The sequence below is a fragment of the Zosterops lateralis genome (genome assembly GCF_965231275.1).
Source record: "Zosterops lateralis genome assembly, chromosome: 3".
NCBI classification, from domain to species: domain Eukaryota; kingdom Metazoa; phylum Chordata; class Aves; order Passeriformes; family Zosteropidae; genus Zosterops; species Zosterops lateralis.
Window position 1 is genome coordinate 21,957,234 of NC_139764.1, and position 23,119 is coordinate 21,980,352.

Below are 23,119 nucleotides of genomic sequence, written 5' to 3' on the forward strand. Positions count from 1 at the left end.
CTCTGGTCTGCCACTTAAACCAAGGTTAATGTTAAACTAAGAGAAATGGGAGTATTTTGTGGACACTGTAAGAGTTCTTTAGCTGTAGGCAGGGGTTACATAGAAGCTGTTCATGTGATTGGTCGTGGGCTGAATGGCTCTGCACTGAGAACAGCAAAATTAGTAACAGAAGTCTCTCCTCTAATTCAATTTATTGAGGAAAGATACATTACTCTGTACATATTTTGAAGCTAAGGCCAATTCTTCCTGCTTACAAAACAGTACTTCAGAGCCTAGCAGAGCAAGTTGCACCTGAGTGCAAGATGCACAGGAAAAATCCATGTACTGGTGGCAGAAATACCCTATATCAGGAATCATGCCCCACAGAATAAGGGTACCAATAAAATCCCTCAGTGCCACCCCGTAACATACCTGTGCTTGTGAGATCTGGCACAGCTGAACGCTGGTTGGACTGCAAGTTTGCAAGGTGAAGTGGCATGGCAAGGTTGCTGATTAGTACTCTCCATCAAAAAACGCCCAGAGCTATCTTTGAAAAAAAACATGAACCAAAACCCAACCGACCTACCTCAGATACCATCTGTCCCAAGTGGACTTGGGTGCTATGCTGGGGATTAGGAAAACCCCAGAAGAGAAGCATTTGCAGGAAGAGACAGAAAATGAGACCATGGTTTCTTGGGAGCTCAGGGTAAATTCAAGTTTACTGATTATAATAAATCAAAGTAACTTGTTCTGCTTCTGCAGACTTCAGGTACAGTAGCTGCAGTGAGCTCTTGAGACTCCTGCTAAGCTTGGGGCACACTCAGCAAAAGCAGTTGTATTTGTTACTGTCACCAAAATCCAACGTTACCTCTGACCCAACACATCAGTACCCAAGGAGAAATGCAGCCTTTCAAAGCAAAGACGTGTATATTCACATTGCCTACATAAGTGGGACAAATGTCACATGAAAGTACAAGGCTTATCACAAATGACAGATCATTCTATTACCCTGCAAAAATTAAAAAACCCTATATCAACAGAAAACATGCTGGAGAGCAAATTTAAGTGTCCACATGTAAAAACCATCATACCTAAAGAATCAGACTTGAGATCGGAGTGTTTTGGTTATTGCAATGTATTCTGTGTCCAGTAGGGAGGTTCCTACTGGAAAACCAGGTTCCCAAATCCTCTGGTATCTACTAGTGTCTACAACTTGTCTCTCCCTCAGCCTGGGATGTTTGCTATCAAGAGGGCCAAATTACCCTCCTGGTGTTTTGTACTGGGAAGTCCTGCTCCTCAAAAGGACTCAGTGCACATGCTGAGCTTGAGTCCCAACAGAACAGGGTGGGATCTGAGCAGAGCTGTGCAGAGGGAGCAGCAGGCATGTGAGTTCAGGGGTGAAAGGGGATGGTTCCTTTCTCCTGAGTTGGCTGTAGCAGATTACTTCCTCTCTGACTAAACTTACGTACCTGAAATTAGGCTTTGGCACCTTCCTCTGTTTACATGAACAGGGTGGTGGCAGAGGACTCCTTTATGTCTTCTTTATCAGACAGATGGTAACACCACAAAATAACGAGTGACATAATTACAAAAGCAATTGCAGGGACCACTACAATGTTCTATTGCATTATGAGAGGTAAGTTTTCCTGGGTGACTTGGCTACATTACTGTTTATCATTATTTAATAGTACCCCTTGTAAAAATTTTAAATATCTTTTAAAACAGCTACTTACCTCATCCTCATAACATTTCATTTTCAGCAATTAGCTTCTCTTAAAAAAATGACCTGAGACCATCTGCAAAAAATTTTGCATTTTTGTGAAATATATCAACTCTCATAGGTCAATTTATTCAGTTACAAATTTCATTGAGAATAAAAGATTTATGCATTTCTCTTAATTAACAGAACAAATTTAGCTAAATATAAACTCTGCACTAAAGTTTTGCAGTGGCACAATACCAACACAGAATACAGAAGCATCTTTAAACTATACAAAATTTTAAAATTGAAAATAATCCTGTTTACATATTCTTTATACATTAACATATAAAAGACCTTATTTAATGAGGCATCTAAAAGAATCAAAAACATCTCTACAGCTATCTCTGAAAATTCCTATCTGGAAACAATTCATTACACAGAAGCTTTACAAGACTATTTAAACAAACCAATACACACTTTTTACAAGATTAACATTCCAAAAGGTATAGGCAGGTTATCACTTCTTATTTTTGGAGTTTACCTCACTGGTTATCTTTAATTATAAAAATCTTCATATTTATATATGGTGGGTATTGTTGAATAACCAGTAATCTAATTTAAAACTTGTGCAAAACAAACAAGAATTTGAAAAAACAATACATTTAACCAGTCACTTATATAAAATACCACCTAAAGCACTTCTTTTGCCCCATGTGAAGGGAAAAAGCCATAACCAATCTCTTCCTGGAAGGTTAACAGTTACATTTTTATATTCCTTCATAAGACTCCTTCTATAAGTTATGATAAATTAAGAGTTCCAACAAGACGCTGACTGATCGATAGACCTGCCCAACATCCTCCAGTTTACAGCTTATGTTTGCTGGCTGTATCCTGCTGCTGCTTCCTTAGATCAGGAACACTTGGGCTTCCCAAGGGCTGACCTGGCAGCTCTGAAGAGCTACACAGAGGTGTAGCTTTACACAACAAAGACCTGCCATGTGGCTACTAACTCGAGCCATTTCCTCTTCGGCACTTCTAACATACCAGGAGATCCAACAGCAAGAGGTGTGCAGAATTAATCTGAACTTTTAAAAACTAAGTTCAAATTATATGAAAGTATGCTTTCAAGTTTACTATAATCAATGCAATTACTAAGAGATTACCAGTTAGCAAAACTACTGCATGTGAATAACAAATGGAGAACTCTAACATAACGCCGGCCAGTAATGCTGGTTTCCTTAAGAAGCAGATATAATATATTTAAAAGGGTCCTTTCTGAGAGGTTTTCTCTTCCCTTATCTTCTGGCAGTTAGGGTATTTGGTGAAGCCTATAGAAAGGAAGAAGATTTTCCAGAACTACTTGCTGTACACTTGAAAGGAAGTATTCAGTCTCTGTTGGTGTTATTAGCTGCAAAAGCATGTAAGTTTCCCATCTGGCTCAGACCACTCTGAATATGTGCAACATGGATCTCAACGTTATTCTGAAAACAACTATGGGAAGAAAAAAAGAAGGAAAGAAAGAAATGTTAAACCCCATACATAAAAGTTATGTCTGAATATCTCTACAGTGAAAAATCAAATGTGAACCTAGCCAGTAGAAAAATTCAGATGAACTGGAGAGCAGTACCTACAAACGCAACTTGACAGAGAAATATGGGAAAACACAACTTGCACAAAAAGCTGCAAGAAATCAAGAGTCACTGACTTGGGCACTTAAAATAAGGTTTTAACATGACCAGAGTTAGTGAAATTAAAATATTATGAAGAGATGCTAAAATGGCCAAAATAAGTACCATATCATCACTTTCTTCACTGGGTTCATCAACCTTTACTTGAATCAATTCTAATATGCAATTTGCAGGGTTGATTATAAAGAAGTTTCACTAATGTCTGAGGTTTAGTTTTGTTTTTCCTAATGAAAAATGCTATAAAACAGCATTTCTCAATAATTATACTGAAATCAAAAGAGCATCCTACTATCTTTGGAAAGAAAATTAAAATTCAAAAATTCATGTTAACAGCCTCCCATTATTATGTAGCAATACAGATAATAAGGGTATTAAAAAATATTTAGCATTTAGGTTTATTTTTTAAATGGCATAATTCAGCAACATAAAATGCTGCTAAATTGCTGGAGGCTGCAGGGTACTCCAGACCTGTATCACTACGCTCTTGCTACCACATTCCTGCTATTTTTATGATGCCTCCTCAGGCAGCTGCTTGTGACAACAGTTGAAAAATGGTCCATCTAGACTAGATTGGCCTTTGATCTGGCACAATATGGCTTCTTTTCTGTTTCTTTGGCTTAAAATCTTGCCAATGGAAGCTGCTCAGAACCTCTAATTGTCTCACATGCCAGCTTTTGATATTTACAGACAAATGCTAAAAGAATACTGAAATTGTACTGTTCTCTGGTCTAAAAAATCTGTATTACTAGTGGGATTTCAAAATCTGACAATGTTCTAAAATAAGTTTTTAGTTGTCATAAATGACTAAAGAACAAGAAAGTCTAGCTGTTGCTGCATCAATTTAGCACTTTTAAACGTCTTTTTTTTCTTTTAAATGTTACCTCACTGATAGGTTCAAACAGAAAACTGCTCATTTCACATTCCCTTTAAGAAGCCCTCCTTTTAGATGGGACCCTTCCTGTAAGTAGAAGTTACCATATTAAACCCCTTAATTATAATCAATATTCACCTCTAAAATACAGTACGAACTATCACAAAGTGTGTAATTAAGAATTAAACATTCAAAAAGTAATACCTGATATTTGAGGAGTCTATTGAATTCTTAATGTCATTTAATGAATCTGTTAGTGATTTAAATTCAAAGGAATTCAGATCACCTCCTTCTGCTAGACACTGTAGAAGAAGAAAACAAAAATGTTCTCACAGTTCAGCACAGCAACTGACAGCTTTAATACTATGCATTGTATGGGAGAAGCTCTTTTGTGCAAACTTTTTACCTTGATTTGCAGTAATATTGCTGTAAGTCTAGAGATAAGATCAGTTAGATTTTCACTCTCCACACAGAGTTGTCCTGTTGACAAGGTATTTGCTTGTCTGACGACCTCCTGAGCTTCCTCTTCACATCTGCGCCTCAGATCCGTGGGCTGGTCAGCAGGCTGGAGGCCCTGGTCAGGAGCAAGCTGCAGAGAGATGAAAGGGAGAAATTAAGAATGAAGATGTCCTTTGCATTTGGCGGATGTGTGAAATGAGATGATTTCAAAGACAGTTTGTATGTGTATAGTACACAGTGTTTTTTCTTTATGTATGTCTACTAAAGAATAGGCCTCAGGTCTACTTAAGAACTGGCATCACGAAAAGTGTTGTTCAAAGGCAGCTCAAATTCCACAGAAGGAATCCAAGACGGCCACCAATAATTTCATTTCAGACTGACCTTCACTTATGCCCTATTCCCAGGAAATCCTGTTTCCTACTTAGGTTGAGCAAAACCACCAAGTACACAGAGATTCCAGCAAAATCTTACCTCATAGCAATACTGTTGAACTTTATGCAAAACTTTATTTAAGTCTTTGTTCAGTTGTTCTAGATCTAGAACAATAGTTGCGTACCTCCTCTGAAACTCAATGCCAATTGGCATGGAATAGGATTTCTGTGGAAAACACAAAGCATATTAAACTTAATGCAATACTGCAGTTACAGATTTTGAACTCATCAAAAGGAGTTTTTACTTGAAAATAATATGAAATCCCGGTGTCAAAGAGAAAAACGTTAACATACAAAATATTAAAATGCAATATTACTATTTATAACTGCAAGTGAAACTGTATAGGTAACAACCATGTTTTTATTCCCTTCTTGAAGTGCTACAATAATCCATGGTAAATGCTATGGAAGATGACTGTGGTCTGACCTGCTTATTCCTCCAGTAGCTGGGCATGGCTTCTCCCTACTGGTTGAGCAGAAAACTATCCTGCCAGCAGAGGAACAGTGCAGGACAATATGGCCTCAGCCACCTCTGCTGCAGGATGGGAGGCACATTTGGCTGGTAAGTTATTGGTCACTGGAGGATGACTTAGTGCTACACACCTTCTGTTACAGCTAACAGTTCTGCCAAAATAGAAAGTTACTAGAGTTTATATTTGGTAACAGTATTTTCTAAGCATGATTTTCCATGAAAAGAATAAATACCAAAATACAGTACCTTTTTTCTTATACTCTTTCAGAATACAGCTTGATATTGTTTGTGTGATATTTATGAAATTGAAACAAAACATACAATGTATTATAAAATTTTCTCTCCAAATTGCCTCTTTAAAGAGAAGCTAGAGATAGTTCCAGCCATAGGACTGAGATACAGGTACCTCCTACAATCAAAACTTGTAGCTATAGATTTCACACACAAGATAAAGCAATTTGCAAAGTCTCCATCAGGATAATCCTGGTCAAAACCTCAAAAGGTTTAAGTTATGAGTTCAGTTCAAAGTTCCCCATTAAACCTAATTGCTGAGATGATCTCCAGGGATTTACAAATCTGAATACCAACTTAACAGGGCTTTAAACTAACACCATAATTTCAGAATTCACTGGAAAGTAGCATAAATTTGGCATACTTTCTGCAGCTCTGGAACATAAAAAATCAAATCTTTCAGAGCCTCTCCAGTGACCAGCTCCCTTTAGAGCAAACTGAACTGCTCCAGCTTAGCTGTGAAAGCTGCAGACAATTATGAATTCCCTGTTGGAGAGGAAAGACTAAGGACATTCTTTGCTACTGATGGCAAAAGAAATATTTCTCAGCACCAGCACAATTTCTGACCTGGGCACAGCCCAAGACCTGGAAACACTGATGAACAGCTAAACTGACAAAAGATGGATGACTTTCAGTAGATGAAAGCAGGTAACACCTCTGTCACCAGGGATCTAAATGCTTCCCTGAGACAACCAGCATTACCTCTACCTTGTTTTTATTGCAGGTCCTTTCAATTTATACTTGTTTATCCAAAAGTTTACTGTTCTATGTACACAGTAATTTGTTTATAGCCTGCAACCTAGACTAGTGCAGTGATGTCAAGAAAAATGAGACAAAAAATGTACGGTTGTATACAATAATAGCTCCTTTGAAGGCATCCCCTAACTTGTGTAAATTTACTGTTATTGCCAGATAATAATGGCCTACATTCAGTACCATTTCTGATTTTGATCAGTTCCATTTATTTCTATATTGAATCAGTCATTTAACAGAAGTCTTCATAGAAGGATTACTTCAAACCAAACAGCAGTGGTACTCTAACAATTATCAAATTACAAATGTATGAATTATGACCAAAGTCTGACAATTAAAGTACACCTGAATGAACTCAAAGGATTCAATTTATTCATGTTCAGGTATGTTACTGATGTTGAAATGAACTGGGGTCAGAAAAAAAATTCTTGTTCAAAGAAAACATATTTTAAAGGAGAAGCAACACATACTCAGTGGCACAAACAGAGATGGGATTGCCAAGGAACAAAGAGGATTAGAAGATGAGCTAAGAATATGGCCCAATAGGAATATATCACATCCTCTATTTTTATCAGGACAGCTTTGAGTAGTAATGGGGGTTGCTTTATGATTATTTTCAAAGGAAATAGAGCAGGGAAGAATTTCAAAGTATCTCAAAGTTCCTTGCCAGATTACAATTGAGCTACAATGTATCAAATTTAGCATCTATTTCTAGATTTCATTCCCAGTTACTTTTTTGCTCTTTCAATTTCGTGGAATAAGGAGACCAAGAAAAGTAACAACACTTTAATTTACAACAAGGTAATTTACAACTTAATAGCTGAGCTAACATTCAAGTTCTTGCTGGAGGAAGGATATTGTCATTCCTATGGATCTCCTTATCTATGCAAATGTATAAATATCTCAGAAAAAAAAGAAATCAAGAAGAGTTGGTAATTTTTCATTATCAGAGTTGCAGGTTGCAATGACATGTTTTAATCTTCCTTCTCTTTGCATCTAGTTTAGTTACTAACACACAAAATTAAAAGACAAAACATTTGATGTACAGGAAAAATAATGCAGTAACTGAAATGATAACAAGGTTTTGAAGAAAAACACCATGGTACAGAAAGAAGAAAATTACAGAGATGCAGGGATAGGGCAGTAGGAAGCAGAGTAACAAAATGCACACATGCACATGATCATTGAAGGCACAAAGAAATCTCACCACAATAAATCACATCTTTCAACATTCAAATATTTTACCTGGAAAAAAAATCAACTGTTTTGTTTCAAGAAATAAAAGGGAGCCTTCTTCTTCTCCACAAACCTTTAGCCTTCTGTACACTGCAGAGACAACAGCCTGGATGGATGCTGGCAGAAGGCTGAGACTGAGAGCTTTTTATAGCCATGGGAGGTAGAAGAGCCACTCTTATAATTTTGATTTACTGACTGCTGATTAGATAAAGTTTGCAAGAAAAACTATTCTGCTGCTAATTACGCTGTAGCTGCTGTGGTACTGTAACTTTAAATGCCAGTCAAGGGCACTCACGGCTTTACACAAAAGTCTCTGAAATGAGTAACTACTTTAACCAGAAAGCTGAGATAGTAAGTATTTACCATCTGCAAAACAGTTTTAGCATAAATCTCTTACCAGATAAATCTGTATGCCAAATTCTCAAGGTACATAGTATTTCTTTACTTTATGTGTTAACTGATGTGCTGTCTCAATGTTAACATTAATCAGTTTCTAAAGCACAGATTCTCCTTTCAAAGGAAAATCATATTTGAAACAACTGACCTCTCTGACTTGTCTTTAAAAATAATAAAGATATTTCATGTCATAGAAAGCAATAAAATACAGGTTTTATTTAGACTCTACTCCTAATTAAATTTATTTACTTTAGCTGTTAAAGCATATCCTGTTTTAATAACTGAAAAGAGAACATTCTCACCAGCTTTTCTGCTTCCGTATTCATCTCTCTCAATTGTTTGATGTGTTCCTTCTTGATCATAAGGATTTTCGATAACCTGGTCTAAAACAAAGGAACTATTTTTAGAAAGAATAGGTCCTGAAGCAGTTTTGAAATGCCAGAGAAATTAAAGATAAAAAACCATACCTGTTTCTTTCATAATTTAAAATGTATTTCTCAGTTGCTGATCAAGTTAAGAAGCAGAAATAAAAATTAATTAAAATTAAATTATGGATTTTCCAGAGATTTTTAAAGCGATTTCAAGTGCTCTAAATTGGTGAGTGCTAAAATCCATCAGCTGAAATTCCCTGTAGGAAGACCAACATGATTTATGGCCAGCTAGAGCCTGAAGAACCCTTTTTTTTTTATAGGCTGAAGGAGAGCGAAGGGTGTTATGCTCAGGATACTACAATTAGTATCACTCACCTTACTACACCTTTTTTCCCCCAAAGTTCTAAGCACCAGCCCTTTGTGTAAACCCCTGCAGTAAACCCTGGTATAGAGATTGGATCTATTTTATACAGAACAACTCCGGGCTTTCCATTTCCCTCTTTTGTAATGGGAATATCCTGTGTCTCCTGCCCTGGGGACTTAGCAGGCTGAAGTGGAAATCACTGGGAGCACTTTCAACACACTCATCACTCCTAAAACTATTCCATACTCTAGGGCCCTGAGAGAAATCCTAGCTTCACTACAGCCAGCAACACTTTTACTACTGGAGTAAGCAGAGCAAAAAAATTCAGGTTTTATAAATTCCAGAGGGGTTAACTGCATCTTAGCAGTGAAACACGTGGCTGGGAGAAATAGAAACTCCTAGTTCAACACACATCTGATTTATATATTTGTGGGGTTTTGTGATTTTTAAGTTCAGTCTTAATGCAGCCAGGCTGCTTACCCTCACAAACTAGTTAGAAAAGTATTCCAGGATCTCCTTCAGCTAATGAGGAATATTCTGGGAATTTCCATGCTAAATGCATCCTTTTTCACTTGACAGCAAGTTGTTCGAAAATGCCAAACAGACAAAGCTGGTTTTCAGCTAAATATAGTGTTCCCTCCTTGTTTTATCCCTGTTTATTCAGAGACAATAAAAGCATCTCTTCTCCACTGTTCTTCCACCAGACTAATCACAACCCAAACTTTTTCAGACTCCACTCCCTCAACGGGCTCTTCATCTCTTAAACTTTTCTGGCCCTTTTTGTATCTTTTTTCCATTCACTGCCATCTTTCCTGTGTGTGAGCACAGGAAGCCTGTAACAGTATTCTGAATGACACACCTGGAAACTAAACCTGTAAAATGGCGTCAGTACTTCTCTCCTTCTACTCCAAATATTTTGCCAGATGCATCTTACAAATGTATGGTGAGCCATGGTCAGACACACAGAGGCAACTGCATAGGTTATTAGCCTTGCATTTCCAGCTGCCCATTTCTGTCCTTGTGCTGTCCCCCAGTGCCAGCACTTGCATTTTTGCTCTTTGCATTTCGCATGAAGAACCCAATCACAGAAGAGATAATGACAAAAAAAATAAATTCAGAAGGGGAGAGAAAGAAAAGTAAAATTGTTACTTGTGAGCTGGATTGTCTCTCTGATCTAGTTTCTAGCACACCACACAAATGTTCGTGCTGCCAATAAAACACCTGGGAGAAAGAAAAGCACTGTACACCATCTGCCACTGCTGCCAAAAAGTTACTTGTCAAGCTCTGCTGTCATCACCATCCAGCAACTGCCTAACACATTCTTCTCCTTCATGAAGTTGATGAGTCCCCAAATTAATGCAGAATATATAATTTGTTCCCCGAATCTGAAAGGCGTTTGATTCTTCACTTCTACTTTGACGTGCAGACATATGTGAGGATGTACAGTGCTAGTTCTCCATTTGATGAGCTTGGATTTTCTATTATGTTTATCCCATTCCAAGATATATTCCAGTGATCAGGATAATCTGATTCTAAGGATTTTCACTGTATCTATCATGTCTACCAACTTTCTTTCAGGGGTACATTTTATTACATAGACCTCCATTTTCATTTGCCAGTGAATGCTATAATTCAGTCTAGCCTTCTTTGTCTTGAGAAATGTTCACTATAACTCATCCTGTTTGCTGTTGCAATTTATAGTTCTTAATAAACTGGAAACAAGTTTTTAGTGCAATTCGTTTCCACAATAAAAGAAATGAAGGAACAACAAAACGTTTAGATTTTCACTTCTGAATTAATTTTTAAGTCATAGAATATGAGGTTTTCAAAACGCAGCTTGTGATAACTTACTACACAGTATTTCCAAAATTTTCATAGGGAGAAAACAGCCAAAAATCGAGTAGCCGTTTCGAGATTGTTCCTCTTGGATTTAAGTAGGGAAGATCCCTCCTTTCCCGGCAGGCAGACACCAGGTCGCTGCCGCATCACCGCGCTCCCTCTACCGGGCACGCCCGACCCTGCCAACAGCTGCTTTGTCCTACAGCGCTGCCTCCCTATAGAATTTTTTACCCCAAAACAAAAAAAAAGGAAGCAGGGAGGAAGGAAAATAAAAAAAGCTGAAGCTGAATACTTGGAGAAGCGTCCTCCAAATTTAAATACTGTCTAGAATGTACAAATGTAATCTATCGATTTTGACCTGCCATATAGCATATGAAATATTTAAGGATACATTACATAATGAATTAAGCATGAAATAGCTTTAAAAAAATTATTACTCATTTATTGCTGACTTTATTCTTAGTATCATGTTATTTTTGAGCCACTCTTCTAATACATTAGTCCATAGTCTCAGATGTCAAAATGTACCATGTAATAATAAAGATTTAGAAAAACTAAGACAGTGTAGAACAATGATTTAAATAGTTGTTACAAGTCCCCATGCTTGCTTACGACTTCAAGTTATAGTTAAACAGAATATCCCTAACATTTATTTGTCATTGTATGCATGTAATTTTGGATTCACTTCTTCTTCTTCCAAATTAATTTCAGATAAGGGAAATAAGGGGCTGAGTTGAAACCTTATTTGAGGTGCGCTCCATATTTTTTTTTGTCCAAAATTCTTTCCATAAAATTGTTTCTTTGTGGTCTTATAAATAACTGCCTGGCAATAGTTTTCCAGAAAGTTATCTTGGAATCAAATGGTTTTTGACCATTTACTTCTTGAATCAACATTAAATCAGAAAAAGGGATTTAACTTTTTAAAGTATCAGTTATCAGAAAGGCTAAAATACCCTGAGCAGCAACCCTTAACATAAAAATACATCTGGACTGATGAATATAGCACAATTAATAACCAGCATTCATTCAGTCTCATGTATTTCACAACACCAAATTTCAGTACCTCCTCAAACTTCTAATTAAAAATACTGATTCTTAAAAATAACGCTGCAAGTCCTTCCATAAATATTTAAGCCCTGTGATTCTTTGTTGTTGCTCAAATACACAAATGCCAAAAACCTGTGGACTGATTTTGTTCGAAGGTTTTGAAAATCTTCAAGCAAAAATACATATTAATGTGATATCTTTGTAAAATGCCACCATTGCAATACAAGCAAGAGGCCTATACTCGTAAAACTCAGATTTCCTGTACTGAGTAGTAATACACAACCAGATGTGACTGACAAATCACACATTTTCATATTTAAAATGCAGAAATAATATAATAAACAGATGCATTTGATGTACTAAGTAGATGTAAAGCTCAATACACCTTGGTTACCTAGTCTCACTGATCATACTCCATGACTCAAACAGGACAGCTGCAGATACAGTTTAGATGAATAAAGACTATCTTTTGTGTATGTTAATTTTACCATAATTAATCTTATAGCAACCACATCTATTTCAAGTTTTCTTAGCTAAGCTAGATGCCATGACACCTTTTTCAAAATCTGCTTCATACAAGTTTCCTCTAAAAAAGCTGAATAGATGATTCTGTCAAATAAAATTCATTATGTTGAATGGCCCAAATGTTACTGTGTCATGTGAGCTACTGACACAAATTTATTCTTTTGACCAATTACACAGACTTTAAAATCTGAGAGGCATTTTATTTCTCAGTTCTTAATATTTTAAACATGAGTCATTCCAATCTCCTTTGTTCAAAACTGCTTTCCTTGTTAAAGACTTCAATCACTGATCTTAAGCTAAGCCAACATGAGCAATTACATTCTTCCATCATCCTGGAAAATGCTTCAATGTGTTTTAATATTCAGTGAACCTCACCTTCCTGACATTACTCATCTGTGCTTTTCTGAACTGGTGCACAAAAACCACTGAGGAATTATTTTGTAAAGGTGAAGAAAAAAAAGTATTTTCCATGTAGTGTTATCTATAAAATTAATGTTTGCTTGCATGGAAATGAGTGCTGCTTTTCTTCTCCAAGAGGGTAGAACATTATATAACAAAACATATATGATAATGCACATAGGCAAAGTATATTTTAAATAAATAGTCTTAAAGTCTGCATGTAGAAGTAATGCCTTTTTTAAAAGATAAAATGGTAGAGCTGGGAAAATAAGACACTTTTGAAGACCTCTGTGGTCTGAAAAGCAGCATATTTCAAAGGTTATAAACAGGTGAGAAAAATAAGAAAGGAGAATAAAAACAAATATGAACATCACTTGAAAAGTTAGTTTGGCTATTACCATATTTGTCATAAATTAACAGAAGGTCACTGAACTGCAGAAGAATTGGCAGAATAAACACAAAAGACACAAAAGGACAATAAACAACAAAATTAAGAGCTGCAGTTAATACTTACCACTTGAATGAGGAATTCTACTGGAAAGCCTCCTAGTGTTTCACTATCTGTGCCTGAAATTTTGTTTTTCCATGAAGATTGTCCTAATAAAGGATCACTGTCCTATAAAGGATAAAACATCTAAATGAATGGCTTCTTTTTAGAGGGTGCTGCTAAAATTTTGCTAAATGACATCAGAAAATTAATCTCAAAAACTTTTTAAGGTAACAGCTTCAACATGTATCAAATACTTCAGTGATTAATATGCCTTGAAAAAGGTAACTTACAGTGATTGGAGACTGGAGTGAAGGCGTGTATGGCAATCGGGGAGGAGTCATGAAGAAGCGCGAAGGCCGTTGTTTCTGTCCAAAGGCCGAGATTGGCATGGTTTCATGGGGCTCATTGCTCTGCCACATAGGGAAAGAGAAAGGAAGGATGTACTCCAGTGCCTGATTCATTTTTACCCTTTTGGAACACATAATTTATTTCTGGGATCTGGACTTGCCGTGCCTATCCACACTCCAACCCAAGATAATGAAAAGATTAACCTTTTGCTTTTGGTCTAGGCAGGAGCTGCAAAATCCTAATGTGTTGCTGGAGTTTCCAAAGTGTTCTGGCATCACATCTAATAAAACCTGCATGAATGTTTCCAAAAATGCTATTGGCAGACATATCACAACAGGGGCTCAGCAGAGGCTCCAAACTCAGACCATGACACAGACTAGAAGAATTATGTAGATCCAATGCTACACAAGATACAAAAGAAAGCGAGGTCCTTCTAGAAATCTTACAGTCTAGGTTGGAACAAAGCCTAGGAGTTGGGAGATAATCTCCAATTGTTTCACCAAAACAATATCCTCCCAGGTAGCTTCATTAGCACAAGAAATTTCAAAATCAAGTTGGGTCAACTCATAATACTTGTTTGCAACCTCCACAGGCCTTTCCTGACTTTGGCAAATCACAGAGCGCCAGGTTTTCTTGAACATTTTCTGCAAATCCTGCAGGATCCCATTGTAGGATTCTCTTTGGGATCTTATACTACTCATGGTGTTTCTTCACATTGAACTCAGGCTACTGTAACAGCCTACAATAGTTGGTCTAGTAAATTATTCCATCCTGAGCCATTATGCTTTAATCATAGAGGGTTATCCTGTTCTGTAAAACCATAAACAGTAAAAGTTCATGATCCTGGAATTTCCCATGCATCTGTTATGTTTGTTTCTACTTTATGACAATACTACTTTGGTGTAATATTTTTTATTTTCTTATTTTTGATTAAAGTGTATAATTGTGATTTTTTTTTTAAATTTCATTTTCTTATTACAGCTACTTTTAGAATGTGTCATTAATACTTACAAGAACTTCATAATCTGGGACTGTGTGTGTTCCAAGACCTGCCCTGTCAAAAGTTACTCTGTAGGTGGCATTTAGAGTGTCTACAGCATCTATCTGTCCAGTGAACAGACCATCATGGACACCTCGCAAACGGGCTGAAAAAAACAGGAGAACCAAGAAACCAAACATCACAATGTTATGATACAAATAACAAAACTAGATTTATTATATCTTTTGCAAGTAATCCTTTATATGTATACTTAAAGACCATAGATTAAATGGGGAAAAAAAAAAAAAGGGCAAACCCAGGAAAGTGTGGAATAGAAATATTACCAAATTTTTTACAAAATTTTAGTCTGAAGGTCAAATATTTCTCACATCTAATCCTTAAGCACTACACCTATGTCTAAGAAATTCCCACTATTTCATATCCAACACCTTCTGACAGACAGATTTTGCAGGCAAAAGTCAATTTCCTGATGATTTTGCACAGCATTTCTCTCTGAACACCTCCTCTGATGATGGCACATTTAGCAAAAAACTGTGGAAGGCAGCTCAAGGATACAGGTCTAGGAGAGTGAGGAGAGGCAGTGTGGTGCATGCCTGCTCTTCAGCAAGAGCTAAGGGCAATGAACAGTAGTGGCTTAAATAGGAGATGCTGAAGTGAAAATGAAAACCACCTGGACCAAAATCAGACAGGAGGGAGGAATTCAAATCTTCATAAAACTAGACAAAATCTGGGAATGTTTTCAACAATATTCCTTCCTCAGTTATGTGTAAGGTTTTTTAGTCAGGCAATGTCCTGTTTAGCATACATGTCTAACTACACTGCAATTGTTTATGTGTTTCAAAACCAGTCGTTTTATATTTATGGAAATATAAAGTTCAAGTTTTATATTAGGTCAGATTTTACAACCAGACAACACTCAATATTTTGAAATTAAGTATCTCCCTCTCACAAACTTTGTTAGATATGTAAATCCCTACAGTTTGAACAGCAGAAATAATAAGGCATACTAAGTTTGCACCTCAAAACCTGATCACTGTTTTAAAAATACCACCTAATGTTCACAAGCACCTTCTCAATGCACTAACAAAAAAAGGTAAAATTTTTGATGTTTTGCATTTATTATAATTATGTGCACTAAATGAATTATGACTTACTAAAATCTTTGCAAATTTTTTAAGAAATTACCTGTAACTTTTGTTCCTATTACAAGCGGTAATGGAATTTCTTCTGGAAGATCTTTGAACTGTGAAAGATCTGCCACTTTCCGCTGCTGCAAAAGTCTGATTTTCTGCCGTTTCTGTTTTAACGCTGACCTCTCTTCCTCAAAGAATGCAGAGGAACACCTGTAGCATCATTAGATATAATTATACTTAAATTCATCACTGAAAACATATATATGTGAAGGCATATCAAATAAATATTCACAGTTTAAAAAAATCAGTGAGAGAAAATGAAAAAGCTTGGGGTGATGTGTTTGAGAGAAAAAAAACTCATTTAATGCATTTAGACAATCTTACTCCTCAGAATTCTCACCCTTAAAGTAAGAGTCTATTTTAAAATAATACTCAGGAATACTAGCTGTTGCATTAGTATATCTAAAGAGTAAAACCCTTTAGGATTTTTCCTGCTTATAAGGATCCATCTAGGGTCACAACAAAGCTAAAGTTGGGCCCAGTCTACTCTGGACGCCAGTTCAATGCATGTGAGGAGGGTGTCCTGTGAGCGCCCCGGCTGTCAGCACTTACTGACACACAGGAGATCCCTTTCACATGTGCTAATTAGCTCAATGAAACTAAGTGAGTATGAAAAAGCACCAGACTCAGCACATAAAAGAGCACTTCTCTGTCTCATCTCCTTGTACCTGTGCAGAGCACAGCTCAGCCCCAAAACCTCTGTTATGCAGATGAACTGTTTTGAGATTGATCATAGCAAAAATTCATTTCATCTGGGGCTACTGTGTAAAATCAGATCATCTGTAGTAGTTCCCTTCCCCATTTTGGGGGGTACGGTCCTTCTTAAAATGCAATCTAAAAGATGGAAGGCTTACGCCCAAATTGCTTACTTTTTATTAATTTTCATTTCTAACCTACTGAATATGGAAGATTTCATGAGGGAGATAAGCACAAAGCACAAAGGTATTAAGGACTCAATTCTATCTTTCATTGCTTACTAAAAAAGTTTCTTTATTCTTGTGTCAAGGAAAGAAGTAATTTTAAAAAGGTGCACAAATGCTATTTAAATCTGCCTGATTGCAGAAAGTTATTTATCAAATAATTTGCCACCTTTGTTAATTGCTTTACTGAAGCCAAATGCACATTAAACATTTTCTGTCGAACTCATACAGTTATATATTGATTACTGATTAATAAGAAGTTCTATTCTATAAAGTTATTTTAAAAGATATTGTAAACTCTGCTGATGGTTCCCTCTACAACACTACAAGTTATTTTCTGATTTAAATCCCTTCAAGATGTTCCTCAGTCATCTCCAACCCAGTACTAAGTCAGCTCCTTTATCCAAGTCTGCTTCTACTACTCTCCTATTACATGCTGAAACATTCTTGTATTTCTCCTGTATACCCCTCACTGGGAGAGTTCCACAAAGCCCTTTCATTTTTCTCCCCAATTTCTCTTCCTGGCATTGTGTACAAGAAGACTGTAAGCAGTAAGCTGCCAGGATGCTGAGACCATTTTGTTTCACACTCTATATGCACATGCCAGTTGCCTTTTATCTTATACATGGGTTTCTAGGTTATATGGGGGATAGGCCACCTGTTTTCTCCCAGTGTTAACACCGATGAGATCCTAGTCCTAAGCAAGACATGGGAAAAAAATGTGAGCAAGAATGAACTGAAGCTGTGAGGTACTTTTGCCAGGTAATGCAGAGATGCACTGCACTGAAGGTTCCCATATGAGGCTTTCCAAACTATCAGCACAAAAATCACCACTAGTCTTTGTACAGCCTAGAAATTCTGTTGTAGATTGAGGGTGTAGGTGTGTGTCCCACTCACCAGTTTACCACCAAAGAGCAGAATGTGTTTACCTGGAATTATGTACTATTCCAGTAATCCTATTAGAGGCCCAGTGTTGTGTATCAGGAACAGCAATATCATCTGATGTTTTTTAACTTGTGCTCTTAGAAATACAAATTCAAATGCTGATATACTAATCACTGGCCTTGGAAAGTCCCTACAACAGCAACTAGTGTTTTACTGATAGCTCAGATGGTCTTAAAAATCCTCTGTCCCAAAAGCTGTAACTATGGATGTAGAAAGTATTTGCAATATATTTCTGGCTTCTGTTAAAGGAAACCTCCACCCCAACATTCCTCAAATGCGTTTAATAAAGGTTAACCCATCTTCATGCCATCCTATGAAAAAAATGAAGATTAAAACTGGTACATATCCAAACTGCAAACTCATTAGTTTTCTGTAGTGACTTCTTACGAGGTTGAACGTTCTTCTCAGTTTTTACTTTGCTTGTGAGATTTTGAACTAACAGAGGAATCACCACCATCACGTAGTGGCAGGACAAGCAGATCTAAGCTTAATTCATATCCACTGCTATTTCACAAGCCAAATTAAGTTTACACAGAGTACACAAAACTAACTATTACCTCTTCCTTTTCCTGGAGCATATCTTTCCCCACAGTCTACAGGAATCTTACAAGCTTTGCAGGGTCTCATGAAGAATACTGCTGTGCCAATCAAACACACTGTTGATGTGTGATAGGACATTTAAAGTATCGGCAGACTTAGGAAAATATTACAATATATTTAAACAAAAAAAAAGAGATAACAACCATGTGCATAACTATCACAGAGACACTATTATCCTCTGCCATCAATGCTGTGGGTGCAAAATGCCTTAATTTTAATTAATTTAATTTTAATTAAATCTTTAATTATTTATTTTTAATCCCTCATGGGGAGATATCAGTGTTGACATGGTATATAGCTTAGTTCCATAGGATGAGGACAGACAGAATAAATTTCTAACAGAATGGTAAAACAAAAAAATCTTTGCCCCACAGGTAGAGGAAAACTGTCTTGAAAAAGCATTTAAATGATTTAGAATAATTTAAAGTCTTTTAAAACTAAGGCCAAAGACCACTCCTGACATTTTGAAAGAGACTACCAGTAATTAAAAAAAAAAGTAGTAACAAAATAAAAAGCAAACAGGAATGCTTATTTTATGCTGCTATAAAGCAGTAACTCAAAGTCTGCATTAACAAACAATCAGACTCTTTATGCAGTCAAATACTTCTACTTCAGAATTCAGATCAAACAATTTTCTGCCCATTTAGACCTTTGGGTTCCTTTGGCATGAATCTCTGAATCTCTCTTTAAAAAAAAAATAACTCTATGATAGCTGAAAAAAAAAAACCCAAATCAAAGCCAAAACCACTCTCCTCATGGTTTAAAAAAATAAAAAGCAAAAAACCAACCCAAAGAACTGCTGAAAAACAAAAGGAAGTTTGCAACTCACCAGGTTGGATGGGCTTTTGCAATCTGATGTAGATGAGATTCCCTGCCCAGGGCACCCCCTGATCCCAACCCATATTGGAACCAGACAGTCTTTAAGGTCCCTTCCAACCCCAAGTGTTACCAACGCTCCACTAGACTTCTGAATGAGGCAAGCTGATTTTTTAAAGAGGTAACCACTTTTGGGAAAAATCAAATGAGAAATTGATGACTTAACCTCCAAATACACCGTGTCTCTCCCAGTAGGAAGCATAACAACAAAGGAACAAAAAGCTATCTAAGCTAAGCTCAGATTAACATGAACATCTTTCCAAGAGGAGCTGTTTTCAAGCTGTCTCTGCTGCCTTCCCTTGACTGACAATTTTTTCTTATGTTGTTTGCAGGTATGGAAGATGAAACAGTCTCCATTATGCAAAATATAATCTGACTCAGTGATCTCTGAAGAAATGGATTCAGTGCTTTAGTGTCTGCATTTACAGAAATAAAAGGCTGATTAATTTATGAAACACCACTTACACAATGACAGGGTGGTCAAGTTTGGAAGGACCCCTGAAAGTTATCTCCTCCAACATCTCCAGCAGAATCACCTCCAGGAGGCTTCCCAGGACCATATCCAGAGAGCCTTTCAGTACATCACCTCATTTGTGCCCATTCCTTCTTTTCCTGTCTCCAGATAATGCTGGAAAAAAACCCAGACCCTATCTTCTCAGTACCTTCCCTTCAAATATTTATACACAAAAATGGGATCCTCCCTTAGCCTTCTCTAGGTTAAATTGTGTAGGTTTTGTAAAAAGGCTGAGCTGAATCAGAAGGTCTAAGAATTAAAAATTCTAAATTAGAAAAATACACTATGTCTTCATTAAATTCTGCCTTCTTCTCTACAATGGGCAATACTTTATGGGTGACTTTATCTTTCTTATGTCTTGATAGCCAATCTTGGAAAAGTTGAGGATCTATAAAATGGTTTAAAAACAATATTAAAAATAAATGGAGTGAAAATGTGCACTTGTTTTCCCCATGAAGAGCTGGTTATAGACAGAAAAATTGGCCAGTTTCTCGAGGCCAAGAAGCAAGGCAGTATAGAAGATACAGTAACAACTTTAACACATCCTAGCTTGGACACTCAGTTATCTGGAGTGAGAAGAGAACATTTCAACCATAGGCTCGTGAAAACTACATGGACACGCATTTAAGGAATAGGGTGTGTAGGAGGGGAGAGAGGTGCTCAGAGAGCACCTCAATAAAATGAGTTTTACTACTCTTAAGATATTGTTTGTTCTACTACTTGAATGTTATTTTTTTTAAAAGCAACAATTCCAGTAACGTCAAAGAAAGAAAAAAATTACCTCCGTGGTTTTCCCATTAACCGCCTGATTTTTCCCCATTCTACTCTTGTCAGTTTTCTGGTTTTCAAAGTTGGAAAAGATTCTTTCAGGCATATACAGAAATCATTATCTCCTTCAAATAGTGGCCTGTTGAAACATAATTTAGTCCTATGTTAACCACACTAAATAAACTTTCGTCACAAGATTCAAAAAAACATCCACCGTTAGCAACACACTAAAAATTAATATAAATTAGTCACATGAACAAGACACTCCTATTCAAAGAACAATTTTAATTCAGCCAAAAACAAAATCACAAAGTTTCCAGGACTACTGTTCTTTGACTCTTATTACCACTGACATTTAAAAATGCTCCTTTCTCTAGTTACTACGGAGAAATACATGTAATTCATCCTGCTCTGTAATGTATATAAAGGCACCAAATGAAACTTCAGCAGAGTCAGCTCAGTGTCATGAGGACACTGCAACACACTGAAGGAAACCAGAGAGTGAAATATTGAAAGCAAAGAGAAGGACAATGCGGTACTGAGAAACAGACAGCAAGTACCTTTTTTCATCAATTCATTCAACTGTAACTCAGATTCTCAACAGAGGTTTCCAAAATACAGGAAATTGCACCAACTCATCATTCTCTACAGCTGTACAGGTGAGACTTCTATTGTATCATCCCAGGACTCCATGGTGAAGCACAGGAGCAGTATGAGAGAAGTGACAGTACAGAGAACAGACCTGCACAACTCAGGAATTTCTCTCTGATGCTATGACCCATCTCTATCTGTTTTATGACTGCCTTTTTCTTTGTAGTACCACATCCTTCTCAGGCTGAGGGGACAAGGGAGCAGCAACAGATATGCCCATCTAATAGAAGGTTAATCATAAAAGACTACGTGTAACTGAAATAGATCCCTCCTGGCGAGAACAAAAGGATAACTGCATCCTAGATAAAGCTGCTGTTCTCCACTCTTTGCAGGGCACTGGGATTTGGAGAGGAATATACCCAAGCACAGAACAAAGAGGACCTTGGGAGCAACACTGCCTTCAACTGAGTGTCTGGGATGGCAGGAGAGAGGAAAGGTGCACAGATATAAAGAGACTCAGGCAAGAATGGAAGAGAATAGTTTTGCAGTAGGAGGATCTGCAGCTGTGGCATGAAGTGAAAAGGAAAACAAAAAGAATGAGCAATGAGGCTCAGGAAACAGACACAGAAGAGTATACAACAGTATCATCTTATCCATATTTACTATTGCTAACGTCAGATATCTACATAAAGAATAACTATTTAGCTTGGGTGTTTTTTTGTTTGTTGTTGTTGGGTTTGTTTTTTTGTTTGTTTGTTTGTTTGTTCTGTCTTGTTTGTTTGGGTTTCTTTGGTTTTCTCTTTTGAGAAAGATAATCTGTATTTGATTGTTCTTACTAACACTTGTCCTTAAGCAGGCAAACTCTAAACCCACAGCATCCATAAGATTGGAAGCTCTGGAAAATGGTGTAAGCAAGTTACAGGTGCCTCTGCTTCTGAGGGCCTGTGATCACTGTAGTAGTAAGGAGCATTTCAGAAGTTTCTGCATGCCCAAAATCGATGGGACTTTACAGAAAACAGTCCACTGCAGCAGTATATAGAGAATCCAACTGAAACAGCTTCAATAATCTAATAACCACAGATGACAGTTGTAGAAATAAAAATATTTTAAAAACTTATAGCAGACATGGCATTTTATTTGATTATTTCAATTTTGGATGCAATAATTTGATTAAAATATTCAGAGACTTTCACAGTGTGCCATATTTTGTCAGTTGAGAGCTCTATGATTTAAACCTTTTTAAGCTTCTCATTAAGCCTGGATCATACCACTCCAAACAAGATATATCAAAGTTTTCCTTCCAAAGATATGCAGTCTCTTACTAAACTATGTCATATCTTAACATGGTCATATCTCATGAGCATTACAAGCTGTATTTGATTTGCAAGGCAAGGTTTTGGCAGAGGGGGGCTTCAGGGGTGGCTTCTTTGAGAAACTGCTGGAAGCTTCTCCCATATCCCACAGAAGCAACACCAGTTAGTTCCAAGGTGGACCCACCCTTGGCCAAGGCTGAACTAACCGGTGATGGCAGTAGTGCCTCTGAAATAACACAGGGGAAAAAAAGGGAAAAAAACCCCTGTGTAATTGCAGCAGGACAGAGATGTAAGAATATCTGAGAGAAACAGCTCTGCAGACACCAAGCCAAGGTCAGGGAAGGACCTTGGCCTGGAAGATTCCTCTGCAGACCATGGTGAAGCAGCTGTGTCCCTGCAGCCCCTGTGGGAGCAGGTGGATGCCCAGAGGAGGCTGTGAACCCATGGGAAGCCCCTGCTGGGCCAGGCTCCTGGCAGGACTGTGGAGCCATGGAGAAGAGCCCATACTGGAGCAGGTTTTCTGCCAGGACTTGTGACCCCATGAGGGACCCACACTGGAGCAGTCTGTTCCTGAAGGAGCACATCTCATGGAAGGGGGCCATAGTGGAGCAGTTTGTGAAGTCCATGGGAAGGACTCACGTTGGAGAACTTTGCAAAGGACTGGGTCCCATGGAATTGGGAGGATTCCTCCCCTGGAGGAAGGAGCAGCAGAGACAGACAACAGGTGATGAACTGACC

At 37.3% G+C, this 23,119-nt stretch overlaps 1 protein-coding gene across 1 annotated transcript in view; it reads right to left on the minus strand.

Moving 5' to 3' along the window:
• Nucleotides 1-1,835: 1,835 nt before the first annotated feature.
• LIN9 (lin-9 DREAM MuvB core complex component) overlaps nucleotides 1,836-23,119 on the minus strand; it is a gene marked incomplete at its 5' end in the record, with an annotated part of 38,245 nt that continues 16,961 nt past the window's right edge. The window contains 10 exons of the mRNA XM_083858564.1: nucleotides 1,836-3,172; nucleotides 4,445-4,542; nucleotides 4,647-4,829; nucleotides 5,171-5,296; nucleotides 8,581-8,661; nucleotides 13,338-13,439; nucleotides 13,604-13,723; nucleotides 14,673-14,806; nucleotides 15,847-16,004; nucleotides 20,491-20,616. Of these exons, the coding sequence (XP_083714690.1) occupies nucleotides 3,067-3,172; nucleotides 4,445-4,542; nucleotides 4,647-4,829; nucleotides 5,171-5,296; nucleotides 8,581-8,661; nucleotides 13,338-13,439; nucleotides 13,604-13,723; nucleotides 14,673-14,806; nucleotides 15,847-16,004; nucleotides 20,491-20,616 (1,234 nt within the window). The 3' untranslated portion in view covers nucleotides 1,836-3,066. The remainder of the gene's footprint in view (nucleotides 3,173-4,444; nucleotides 4,543-4,646; nucleotides 4,830-5,170; nucleotides 5,297-8,580; nucleotides 8,662-13,337; nucleotides 13,440-13,603; nucleotides 13,724-14,672; nucleotides 14,807-15,846; nucleotides 16,005-20,490; nucleotides 20,617-23,119) is intronic.